General features: G+C 43.4%; 1 protein-coding gene across 8 annotated transcripts in view; it reads left to right on the top strand.

Annotated features, from left to right (window-relative positions):
- The window catches only part of MICAL3 (microtubule associated monooxygenase, calponin and LIM domain containing 3), a 188,963-nt gene that overhangs the window by 92,989 nt on the left and 82,585 nt on the right, over positions 1-13,389 (top strand). For 3 of the 8 annotated variants that reach the window (XM_039869263.1, XM_039869261.1, XM_039869259.1), the window contains exons 17-22: positions 516-599; positions 3,756-3,854; positions 5,653-5,709; positions 8,236-8,343; positions 10,809-10,916; positions 11,498-11,684. In XM_039869263.1, the coding sequence (XP_039725197.1) occupies positions 516-599; positions 3,756-3,854; positions 5,653-5,709; positions 8,236-8,343; positions 10,809-10,916; positions 11,498-11,684 (643 nt within the window). The remainder of the gene's footprint in view (positions 1-515; positions 600-3,755; positions 3,855-5,652; positions 5,710-8,235; positions 8,344-10,808; positions 10,917-11,497; positions 11,685-13,389) is intronic. The other 5 variants (XM_039869265.1, XM_039869266.1, XM_039869260.1 and 2 more) reach the window with 4 other exon arrangements.

Here is a 13,389-nt window from a genome sequence, read left to right as displayed (position 1 = left end):
GACTCACTGACTTTGCTTGGAGTCTGGCCATAATTAACTTCTCACATCTAGTCTTTGGTTATGGCTCACAGAGAAGATGATAGTATTGTTGGCAAACATTTGAGGTTACCTGACAGCTCCTACAGCCTCAGGTCCTACCCACTTCAGGAAGGCTGGAATGCTTTCCATTACAGAAAGTTCTCTTTGAGATGGTTGCTTTCATTTTGAGTGAAAAGAATTAACATTTTAGGCTCAGAGCATTGAGCTGGGGAAAAGAATGATGAGAATTACAGCTTCTGTTTTATTTTGTTGTTGTTGTTTGCATTTGCTTTTGATTTGGGGGATGGAGTATTTCGTTTCCTTTATAAGTGTAACTTTCTAAGAATTAATTTTATGGCTCCACCGCCATCACTCCAGTTCATAGATTTGTGTCTGTCCTCCACGAGTACCTTTTTTATGTCTTCTACCTTAATGTATTTTATTTTCTTTTGTCTCCATGTCCTTTCCCCCATCCATACCTGACCTGTGTGTCACAGCCGACACAAGAGCGTGGGGTCAGCCAGCCGTCCTGCTGCCTACCTGAGCAGGATTGCCCTGCTCCCACCCCTCAGTGGAAACAGGTAAAGGAAACGCCCAGGAACCAGAATGGGTGCTGCCTCCCTGGGCCTTCCCACCCTGCTCTTCCTCTTAAGCCAGCCAGGGTTGAGGCCTGTGCTTTAGAACCCTAGCTCACAAAGGCAGGGCGTCTCTGTGCTCATTTGAGTTGTGACTCTAGGGAAAAGTTTTAACAAATAATACTGATTTATTGCATGATTTGTTTAACTCCTTGAGAATTGAGAAACCATTTAGAAGGTTGGGCTCTTAATTTGGTGTTGAACTAACTAAAGCTGTGTGATAAATCGTTCAGGTACCCTAGCCTTTAGGGTTATACTATTATAACCTTTGTCTCAAGTTGACATTTTGCTGACATGTGTCCTCATGACTGTTGGAAAGAGAACCCTGAATTCGGCAAGCCTGAGAATTGGGGCAGTGGAGCCTTCCATGTTAAGTAGGAAACTGTTATCCAGGAAATCATTTTGAACTATTATTTCTATTTTTTTCAGACCCTGAATATAGATGATCATAGGTATTTTCTTGATGTTTGTCTACATTTAATTTTGGAACTTGTCACTAAAGTAGTTGCAGGATCTCCTGGAAAGCTGCTTCTCCTAAGCAATACAGAATGGGACAGAAAGAGGGGGAATGGCACTTGGTTAGGAAACCATCAGAGGGACTGAAGGCCTCTACTGTACTTCGCCCACTTCACGCTGACATCTTCCTGCTCTATTGAGTGCAGCTAGACTTGCTGTTACATGGTTTGGTATCATTTAGGGCTAAGACTCTGAGAGGGCTAAGACTCTTAGCCAAGGGAGCTGACTCTCAATTCCCTTTTGTGCCATAGAGTGACAGCAGTTGCTGGGAGGTGCTGGCGAGTTGGGTTTTATTTGAATTATATTCAAGGCAAAATGTTCCTTTATAACCTTTCTTTTAATAATATGCCACATCAAAGGCAAGGCCCATGAGGCTGAGTTGGAAGCTTGGGAACAATGTCCAAACTCATAACAGAAGCCAAGCTGCCTGTTTCTCTGTGGGGAAGAGAGGGGGAGTTGGTCACTGGAAATTCACTTCCATTTTATTTTCTTACTCTTTTCCTTTAAGTCTAGGTGGAAGGTATATTTTGAAAGGTAATCTTTAGTTGAGTATCTGCTCATTGGGAAAGTCAACTCTAAACTAAGATTCCCCCAAACTATATTCTTACAATACTTACAAAGGTACCCTAAGATAGGAGGAACAAAGAGGAAGGGAGGTCAGTTGTAATACATGTAGGTGAGTGAACAGATGACCATCAGTGACATGTTCCTGGACAGCTGTGGGTAGGCTTGCCCCCAGGAAGTCTTAGGAGCAGAAAGGGCGACCCGAGGACCCTGGGCCACCCAAGGAGGCCCCTGTCCTCATGAAGACTGCCAAATCAGCCCCTCGCCTGATGGGGCTGTACTGAAGGGATGTCAGGAGCTTAGTGTTTATGGGCCTGGTTGTCTTTCTCCTGTTTATGAAGCATCTGCTCACCTCCAACCTTGTGTGGGGTGCTACATGGGAGACGTACAGCTGGCTTGTCACCTGGATAATAAATGACCATAGTCAATGAAGTAGAATATTCTAGGCCATACAGGCAGCAGAATAGAGCCATTAAACTCAAACCTGAGTTTTATGGAGTGGGCACTGAAATGACAGAGTAGCTAGGTAGATAAATGAGAAACTATGAGCAATGAAAATCCTGTTAGATGGTTGTATGCTTCATGTTGTGTAGAGTTGGGAATTGTAAATTTACTTGGATGTGAAAGAACGATCACTCACAGTTCTTACATCCATGTGAAATGCATTATCTTCACATATAATTTTTTCTCATCACTAAAGCAGGGATGGTTTCATTAATCTTGGCCTTGTAAATTTATCTCCTAAAAGATAGAACATTGGAGGGTAATGCCAGATGCTACAGAAACTTAGGGATAGAGGGGCTCCAGTGGTGCATTGGAGCCTACTTCTGACTCATCTTGACTGCTGGTCCCCTTTATCTCCCTTTAGGAATGAGGGGCTGACTGGCGGCACCTTATCATGACTCACTTTGTGTTTCTTGTGAAGTAGTTCAGATCAAGGCAGGAGGGTGTGGCAAGCACAACAGTGATGGCGGAGTTGGCGCCAGGACTAGTTTTAACTTAGGTCATAGTATGAAGAGGAAGTGAATAACACCACTGCTTGCCAGTGACTTCTCTTTTTTACTTTCCTGTGTAAACACTTTGACTCTTCCCTCCCCACCCTTTTGCCTTTTGATCTCAGAAGTGCATCCTACAGGCAAACTGCACATTATCCAGCCTTTGTTTGGAAGTAGGTTGTCATGTGAGGTGGGAGCAGACAGGGAAGCTGCTTCCCTGACCCCGCAACTTCTAGAACTGTTTCTCCTCCCAGGCTTTACCTGTGTGCTGCCCCACATGGTCATCTGGGCACGAGGAAGTGAGGATTCCTCTGACTAGGAATATGCGATTGTTTCCTAAGTACTGCAGGGTTCTTTAAACCATAGACAGACTCGCAAGGAAGGGATTGCAATGGAGAGGGGCAGGATGGGGAGGCAATCCACGGACATAGGTTTGGTGTTCAGGTGGTGAAGATGTTTAATTTTTATATCCTATTTCCTGCACTTTCTTGTATTTCCTTGGTAGTTTTCTAGAACCTTTTGAGTGTCGAGTTAGGAGACTGAGCAGAGGGATGCAATGGCAGAGTGTTCTCATAGGTAGCCCTGAGGGAGAGTGCTGCTCTGCTGCTGTTGGGTATACAGGTGGTGAGCCATTGAGAGAGTCTCCATGTCCCCTTCGCGATGGCACCCTGTGTGTCCTTTCTCTCTCCACTTATAACCAAGCCCATTTCTTCTGTCTCCCAACTTCTCTGATATAACCAACTGAGCAGAATACCCTAATCCCTGGCATTTTGGAAGTACTATACTGCAAGTCTGACCCCAAGACCAGCTGCATCTAATAAACAGTGTAAGTCCAACCTGGAGGCCAACAACAGGCTGCGACACACCACCTTCCCTGACCATACAGTGACTTGCTGTTGAGGATGGAGGCAGGAAAGGGGGCCTCTGGGATGCTTTCGGCAAATGCCCCTTGGTCCTTCCAGAACCAGCCTAAATGTGGCCATTGTTTCACCAGTGTTCTCTCTGTTTGTGTCTATTGGTATAAAAGCGACGGGAAAAGGAGCGTTCTCGGACCTGCCCCAAAAAAGTGATCACACTCTCTCCTCCCCCTGCTCCACCTCCCTGTCGGGTGCCTGGCGGCCAGCAGGTGACCTTCTCTGCATGCTCTGTTGTCCTGTTTATGTCTTCCTGCCTGCCTGTGTAGATGGCTGGGGTAGAGACCAAATCAGGATTCTCTCTTTTCAATGATCACTATTAAAAAAATAGACCATTTGTAGCAGAAGCAACCTTTATTGCTACAAATGAGCAAATTCCTAATTGGACCTCAGTATCATGCATATTACATTCAAACCCTGTGGTTTAATCTAGTCATAGGAATACAACTGTGCAATCACAAACTAGGTTGAAAGGTCCAAAAGCCCTGGAGAGCAACATATTTTTATGTAACCTCATTTAAAGCAGCCATTTTTACCTTGCTGCCCAAGGAGGCTGAGTTCATATGAACTTTTGGAAGCTTTTTATAGGGCTTCACTATGAGTTTGCTTCCTTCTAATTTTGAGAGTCCTGCCTCTTACTTATCCAACTTCTGCCAGCAAACACCAACCCTTCCTATCCACCCCACTCACACTCCTGGCAGATCATTCAAAAACAAACATGTTAACTAGGACAACAAGCGTACATTTTTGACAAGCACGCACACACACACACACACACACACACACATACACACACATAAAACATTTATAGAATGACTTTGTTGACCTTTGTAGTCTATCCCTATAAAATAAAATACTAATTTTAAAAGTAAGATCTACGGAAAGGCATTTCTTCAACTAAGGCGGCCTATTTAAAAAGCGAATCCTTAAAATATGTCTGATTTTTAAAGGCTCAGCCTGTGCCCCTGGGCCACTGTAGGTGTAGTACTACCCTATGCCTTGTCTCGTCATAAGAGCTAACATTTAGAAGCATTTTATTGTGACCCAGGTACTGCAGGTTCTTTTCAAGTGTGATCTCAATCAATTCTCACAATAATCCTACGAATCGGATGCTGTTATCATCTCCATTTTACAGATGAGGGGACTGAGGCATAGGGTAGGGAGGTGACTTATACAAAGTCATACAGATGGATCCAGGAACTGAATCTTAGTGATGTGATTCTGGAGCCTAAGCGTTGGCCTCATCCTGCCTGTGGAGACAGTATGCCTGTGGGCTCTGGACAAGAGTAGCCACAGTGATAGCTTTGGATCAGTTTCCACCAGTACAAGGCCATAAGGTGAATCCTCAGTTATCTAAAGACTGATAAGAGTGGCCTTTCCTGCTCCTTTGATTATGATTGTTGTGTTAATGGTTTCTTCAGGTCAACAGAGATATCATGTGCCCATCTTATAGATTCCCACTCTCCCAAACAGATATTCCTATCTGTTTACTGAAAACATTTCCAGTCTTTGTGCACTTCTCCCTTTAGTAAATTATGCTTTTGTCCCATGTTCCTATGAAGGGACCACTTCCCACCCTACAGTTCCCTCTGGACTGTTGTAATGGTCATATATTTCAGCTAGTTTCCATCTCCCCACCTTTCCTTTCCAATATCTTGTGAAAAGCTTCGCCCTTCTAACCTACCGCTCCTTTTAAACCTCCCTCTTAATGCCTTTAATCTTGTGCCACATTTGAAAGAAATATGTTTGTTCCACCTTTGTACTAACTGTAGTTCTTTATTTATCTGTGTAACTGACCTCATTAGAGGCCAGGTGGGCAGAATGGCTGTGCAAGAAGTTGTCCTTGGGTCATGGGATTTGATATAGATGGGATTGTGGTTCCTTGGGGTGGGGCTCAGTAGGGGACAGGGGATTTGTATTGAAATGAACTCTGAATTTCTGGCACTGTCACTTAGTAGGTCCAAATAGAGCATTTAGATGGAGCTTAAATTTCTACTTTGTTGCCAACAGACGTACAGGGATCTTGATGCTGACATCCGTGGCAAGCAGAGTCCCCACCATGAGAGGGTAAAAGAGCATGAATAGTGGCATGGGATGCTGAGAGCCACACAGATTGGGCACGCTGTGTTGGGTGGGGAACAGAGGGAAAGTGGGGATGGTCCCCTCTCCTCTTGCTTTTTGCTCACTCTTGTCACCCAGCCAAGAGCCAGATTTCTTTTTGCTAACAGTGCTGACCTTGGAAGTAGTATTCACAGTAGAGCATTCATCCATCCAGCATTCAGATCAGATACGGATCCTGAGAGTCTGTGTTGTTATAAAAAGTCTAATGACTTCTCATGTCTGCCACCTTTCCCATTCCAAAATATGTGCCAATGTGGAATAGCATTTAAGTATCAGGTATAACTTCTTAGGGCAAGGGTCTAGATCAATAAGCAAGTGACATTTGCTTAGCTCTTTTGAAAGTGAGAGACCTTGAGGTAGAAATACTGAGAGAGCCAAAGCTCTTACCAGTGTGGGGATTTCTCAAGTACGAAGAGGATGGAGAAGGAAGATATGGCAAGATGGGAGCGCATATGAAATGCTTTAGCTAGTCTTTTCTGAAAAACAAAAGGGGCTAATTACAGATGACATCAGGCCATCGTATAATTTGATGAATAGCAGAGATACCCATTTTAAAAAGCCTGCTTATTTTATGAAAGTTTTTTGGTTGTTATTGTTACCCTTAAAGATGACTCGTGAGTGGATATATCTGTGCAACTAGAGTGAAAAATCATCTCTAGCTGCTAATTTCACATGGATCTTTTGAAAAAATTTTACCTTCTCTTTGGCCTTTGCTCTCTGAGAAACATATTTATGGCTCAGCAGTAAATCCAGTTACTTCTCTGATCCATTGGGAAGCTAGTCATAGGGTTGTCTTCCTGTGCTACCACCAAGCTAGAAGTAGGCAGTCTGTGCTGCCAAGGGCACATGGGGGCAGTGAGAGGAGACCAACCTGAGGTGCAGGTTAGGGTCCTTTTCATCTCCTCACCTGGCCCAGCGCTGCTTTTGTTCACTCTTGGGGCTGCTTCCTCCCATGAGCTCTGTGTGTGCTCAGCTTCTGTCTTCCTTCTTCCCAGGCTGTATTCCTCTCAGAAAGAAAACTAGGTATTTTCATAGCGAGGCGATGCTCTGCATTTTGGGGAATACATATGTAATGAAATCCTGATGATTTTTACTGAAATAGTATCTAAACGAAAAAGAATGGAGGGAAGTATGTTGACTAAAAGGAGAGGTTGGCAGGAGGAAACTATTAGACGTCTAGGACGGCAGTGCACAAGAGAGAAGATAGCAGTAAAATTTGCAGGGAGTTTTCTTTCATTTTCCCAAAGGGCTGGTTTCCAGATTCTTCAGTGCAGAGCTCTTGTCTAGATGCTTTTAAGGGTCACTCTTATGTTATTTTACAATACTTTTCACTATCCCATAATCATACCTGTGTACTCACCAGCTCTCTGCCTCACTGTCTCCCGCACTCCTCCCCACCCCATTAGCTTCCACTGCTCTTCTACCCCTTGGGGGCACTCAGTCTTCTCTCTTGTTTCTTTCTGGTGGGTCGCACTCCTCTACAGAGATCTCCCCCAGGACCTCATCGGGCCTGTGAGTGCTGAGCTAAGGGCTCTTAAGCCAGTTGAGCACCTGTAGCAGAGGCTGGTGACACTTCACATAGTCACCTCTCATAGCTGTGAAGTTAGTGTGGACTGATGTAGGGGATATAATAGGTCTACTTGGAGCGGGAGGGGCAGAGGGTTTCTCCTTACCATGACAGTACTTCTTCTCTCCACCCTGCAAGTCCTTCACCCAGAACTTGGTAGGAAAACTAAGCAGTTATTGTTTGCAAAAGCCCTCTGTCACTTTCTCACTCTCTAGGGACTGTATGGGCCCATCACTGAGGAAGACCCTGGCCCACTTTTGTGCATATGCTGCATGCAGTCTGCAGAGGACTTGGGGCCTCAAGTCTTTTCTCCTGATCATTGCTAGGATTTGGCTGGCTCCTTGGTGAGCAGAGTTTCTCTGAGCAATAGCAATAGGAGGAGGAAAAGCCACATTACTAGCCTTTCTGTAGAAGGAGCAAGCTTCACTCTTGATTGGCTGTCTCTATTGTTCACTATTTGTAAGCCTAGTGGAGTGAGAGGGTAGTAGAATTTTCTTCCTGCCCAGGAGAAATCTAAGCCCAGGGCAGTGAGGGGCTCTGCCGAGCACAGAGTATATGTGTGAGCATCACCTCTGCATTCTGCTGCCTCATGGCTGGCAGCGTTATCCATGCAGAGCAGACGAAGTAAGATAAGAGCACCAGGCAAAGGAAGACAGGCTTTCAGAATGCTCTTAGGTATGATGACCATGTTCAAGTAGGAGCATCCCTAGAAGCAGGTGGGAAGGACAAGCTAAAAGCAGCATGCAAGCCTTGAATGAGCCACTCAAGAAAGAAATTCTAAGTATTTCTTTACTACATTCATTATTTAGTTAACGGTCTAAAGTAAAAGGGTCTAAAACTGCCAAATTCCTTATTCCTAGTCAGTGTATAACTTTTAATTCTTTTCTCCATCTTGTATTTTATAGCCAGAGCCTGAACCTTCTCGTCGATTTTTTGTAGACCAGTGGGAGCTTTCTCTTAGTCTCCGCTCCTCCAGCCACCCCGCCTCTCCCTCCTCTGACTCCCTCCGACAGGTAGTGGGCCTGGAACTGGGCAAAGCTGTGTTTCCTCTTCAGCCTCTGCTCACTTCACCTACACAAATGCCATCTAGCCCCAGGGAATTTGCAGAGTTCTTTACTTTGGCCTGTCTCCTGTAGGAAGTCAGAGTGTGTGTGTGTGTGTGTGTGTGTGTGTGTGTGTGTGTGTGTGTCCATCTGTCTGTGTGAGGGCTATAAGCATACACCTAAGAGAGGCTATTAGCCTTTGTTGTATCAAATTCTGTTGCAGTAAACCCACTTTCATTATATTTCAACTAAATGAAATAATAATAAACATATTTTAGCCATTATCTTTTTAAACTCCAGATGTCTTTATGTTAATACGTGTTACAAAGTATGAACCATGGTGTAAACAAATGGAGTGACGAAGATGCAGTATCTTGGATGCTCTTGAATTGTCATTTAAAGAATGAACCCGACCATTTTTTTACAGTGGAACTGATCCAGCTATAGAGTAGTTTATAGAGATAAGAGGGTCTTTTTGACCTTCCTGTTTATGTTTCCTGTTCTTGAGCTAGTAGCAAACCATGGAGTATGTGTGTGGAAACATGTGTATGTGTTCTGGCAATAGTATAAATCCAACAATTGCTACATTGCTACTATTTCTTAAGAGTGGGGGGAAAAAGAAACCATCTGCTTTTCAGGCCAGAAACAAATAGAACCTCTCTTTGGGGGATGCTTGTCAATATTATCACATCACTGAAAACTGAGTATGACAAATGCCTTTGCACGCAGACAGCCCTGGGCTATAATTGCTGATTACAGATGTAATGAGGATGCCAATTTCTGGTGGGAGAGAAGGGCTTGGAACAGTCAGGACCCAAGGCTTACTCAGTGTCCCAGCCTCATATTTGACATCTGGTCCATGCTTTCACTTATCTATTGCACAATGAAAGAAGTGAAATTTTCTGCTCCCTTGGTGTCAGCTATTAAATGATCCGCTCAGCTCTGCCTGGTATCTGTCTATTCCAGGCCAAAGCTCTCCTAATGTTCTTAATCTAAAGAAGGTTTAGCTTAAAGAGCCACTTGTTTTTCTCAACCACTAATGGGTATAAGCTGTAAAGTTAATGAGCAAATGGCACCAATCCTTGGCAATCTCCTTATTTTTAAATAGAAAATATAATCGACTCCTCAGTTCCAACTGAACCTTAGAGAATTGTTTGCCCATTTATGTTTCTGTTTTCTCATGTTTACGTAGAGTTTCCTCCTAGAGTGCTTCTCATTTGTCCCTGCCAGTCCAGGTCAGTGATTCTTCCACATGTGGCTTATATACTTGTCCATTCAAACCACTTCCTATCCAGGATTGTTGGCATCCCCAAGACAACTGCTTCTGGTGTGTTCTCAGTAGGAATTAGAGTCAGGCTCCTCAAACTTTGCAGGCAGCACCCTTATTCTATATAGTTCATGAGAGGAGTGACACATACACTAGGTGTCTTGGCCATCTCTACATGGAAGGGTGACCTGGATGTGGAGTCTCTAAAGGATTGCCAGCAAGACTTTGACCTCATTCCCTGGAGACAGGCTCAGAGCTGGGCTCCATAGCAGGAAGGTATACAATTGAAATTTGATAGTTTCCTCCTGTTACTTCTTCAACATTGCTAGAAGGAAGATTGAGTTGGTTGGACTTTTTCTTTTATCTTTTTTCAACCTATTAAACAATAATCTCTTCTGGAACAGAAATATCCTGACTTCCCAAGACAAAACTGAGCAATCTATCTACATGCTGAAGGTCTTAGCCTCCTGCAGTTATGTGTGAGATACCTAGCCCAGTCTGGAAGGCCTTGGCCTTAGAGCCTGGGTAGAACACATAAATATCAACAGAGTGAATGGGCTGAGAAGGGTTCTTCCGGATAAAGCTCAGGAATATTTGATGTATATGACAGGGGTTATGAGTGAAGCATTAATAATGAGAAAGGAGATCATAACAAGTAATACTAAACTGTTGGCATCCGTTAGTTACCCAAGTAGAGAGTCAGCCTTTGCAAGAGTGAGCTTTCTAAATGAAGAAATAACTTCCCCAGCCTTCCCAACCCTTGAGTAATGCTGTCAGTCTGGCATCCACTATATGGATGGGAGTAGTTCCTCTCAAATTCTCAATATGTAATTTGAGTCACTAGGATACAGGTACTTCTTACTCTTCTGTATTTTCATCCATCTTGTCTTCCTACCTCCCTTGGCACCGTATCTTCCAAAAAGACATGAAAGACTAAATTCTCCCATACTGAATTTAATTATTCCTGCCTATGCTGATACCTCTGTGTGAACACTGACACCTGTTTTTCTTACCACGAATCTCCCTGCTTGTGGACACTGTGTTGGCATGGTTTGTTTTCTGCACATTATATTCATTTTATCCTTTCAAAGAGGTTTTTTCCTATCTTAATTTATTCATTTTTTTCCCTCTCATTTCCCTTTATTCTGGTCATTTTATAATCTCCAAGAAGTATATAAAGATGTACACGGGCGGAGTGAGCTCATTGGCTGAGCAGATAGCCAATCAGCTTCAAAGGAAAGAACAGCCCAAAACCCTACTAGACAAGAAGGAACTGGTAAGAGATATACTAAGGGCTCTGTCTCTCTAGAAATAACACAGCTATGGTAAACGAACCTAGTTTGTTCTAAGTAGCCTAGTGACACATAGTGCCAATATGTGCCATGTCATTTTTTTCAACGTTGTCTAAATTTTGTAATTGAATTTCTAGAACTAGTTATTTGGGATGTTGTATGGGAAAGCATACTTAGTATCTCTAAAAGTGATTGCCCTAGTGTCCAGGGGACCCATATCCATTTAGAACCACATGAATACTGAATATATAGTATGTTACCTTTAAAAACAATTCTGTCAAAATAATTTGGTTTGATTGTTATGAAATTCTGTAATTGGGTTTCCTCTTGGCTGTTGATTCAGAACCCACCTGGTACTGAGTGCTGTGTGGGGCACGTGACAGTCACTACAATAGTGCCACTGCTCTTTGAGAGAGCCAGAAGTAAAGTGAGCAGCTTAGTCTGCTTCATAACAAAATCGCTTAGGATCAGTTTCACTTACAGAGAGGGCCGTGCACCTCTTGAAGGTGAGCCTGAGAGACGTTGTCTTGATGTGTCCATCTCCGCACCCCCCCACCCGCCACAGGGCTCAATAAAGAAGGAGTTTCCGCAGAACTTGGGAGGCAGCGACACGTGCTATTTTTGCCAGAAGAGAGTCTACGTGATGGAGAGGCTGAGTGCCGAGGGCAAGTTTTTCCATCGGAGCTGCTTCAAATGCGAGTACTGTGCCACCACCTTGCGCCTCTCAGCCTACGCCTATGACATTGAGGACGGTGAGTCTATTTTACTTGAAACTGAGCTTAGGGCACTTTTTTCCATTTGAGCAGATTTTAGGGCCCCTTGCCATGTTCTTTTATATTTTTTTCATTCTGCCTTTCATCCATCTCCCTCTATTCTTTGTTTTTTGGTTTTTTTTTTCACTAAGGCTCTTATAAATATTTCCCCAGAGTCACCAGGCTGCATCATAGCATTACTCAGTGATAATGGTAATGAAAATGACATGCATTTACCTAAGTCAATTCCTCAGTTTCACAGACACTTGCTTTCTTTCCTCATGGTGGGATCTTAAGATAAAAGGGATACATGAGGATACGTCTTTTTTGTCTTTACTTTTGAGAAGGGGAATCACAGGCCTATAGAAGTTACATATCTTGCCTAGGTCAATGACAACAAATTGAAACCAAATTCCCTACCCCTGGGTTCTCAGACTTTTGCCTCCTGAAGATGATGGAATTCCAGTGTTCCCACTTCTCTGTAGCCTCAGCATCTCTCTGGTGAATTGAGAGCTCATGGCACAGGGTAAAACCTCATTTACTGTGGTGTTCAAGTCCTGGCCTTTTGTGATAGCGGAAAGACCTTTATAGGGCAGAAGGTAGAGAATTGTGCAAACAGATAACAAACTCTGATAGATACAGATAACAATGCCTGACATCTGAAGAGTCTTTAAAGTTAATTGAAAAAGGTCACCAAAGACAGTGGTGATTCCTACACCCATTCCTGCAGGATGCTGAAGGAACTTAATGAGAGGCAGTCTTATGATTCAAAAGGGATGAAAAGACCTAGATTAATTGGAGAGTGAAGTTTATCCTTGTAGAGTTGGTATTAAGTCCATTACATAGATAGGTGGTTTCAGGAGTTACAGGGCACAGGAGAGGGACATCCTGCGATTGAGAAATAGTCACTTCAGTCATCCAGGCTCTCCTGGTAGTATATAAACAGGCTGTCAAACTGTCAGAAGTAGCCAGAAAGGAGCCAAAGTGGTCAACTGAGAAAAGCTAACTATCCATTAGGCATCTGGTCCTCTTGTTAAATTAGTAAAAAGCACCACCCAGTGAAGGAAGAATTAAGACAGTTGTCTAGATAAGGAAAGTATGTTGTTAGGTATCATATTTCTGTTCCACTATTCTCACACACCTGCTCTTTGAAAAACCCCTTTGCTCTCCAAGAATAGGGTTTGGCGGATGGAGTCCACCCAGCATTGTTTAATTGTACTTAAGCTTGGATTGTTTTAATGTTTTACTGCAAAATCTGCCTGGAAAGAACCCTTAACCTCCAGCAAATTGATCCACAGGTATTTTTGCCCATAGATTGTGTGCTCACTGTTGCCTTATTCTCTTAAGGACATAGAATGTAAAATGTGCCTCAAGGAACTTACATTATGATTGGAATGATAAGACATGAGCAGTGAAACAACAGACAATGTAAAAGTACTTGATTAAGGGCGACGTTGTGTAGTGCAGATTATAACTTTGTGGAAGTTCAGAGGAGGAAGAAATCAATGAACTTCAGTAGCTGTTCGGAATGATTGAACTGACTTTAGGCTGCTCAACCCTGAGAGAAAAGTAGAGGGAAGAGATGGCATACCAGGCAAAAGATGACAGGACCTCTGTGGGAATGACCGTGATGTTGGGACAGGATGAGACAGACCCCTGTGGTGAATGCATTGCTGTTGACACTGAATCAGGGAGGACAGTGGGT

The sequence above is a fragment of the Pteropus medius genome, unplaced genomic scaffold (genome assembly GCF_902729225.1).
Source record: "Pteropus medius unplaced genomic scaffold, Ma_sr-lr_union100, whole genome shotgun sequence".
NCBI classification, from domain to species: Eukaryota; Metazoa; Chordata; class Mammalia; order Chiroptera; family Pteropodidae; genus Pteropus; species Pteropus medius.
The sequence above is the reverse complement of the archived record's forward strand: the minus strand, read 5'-3'. Positions and strand labels throughout refer to the sequence as shown.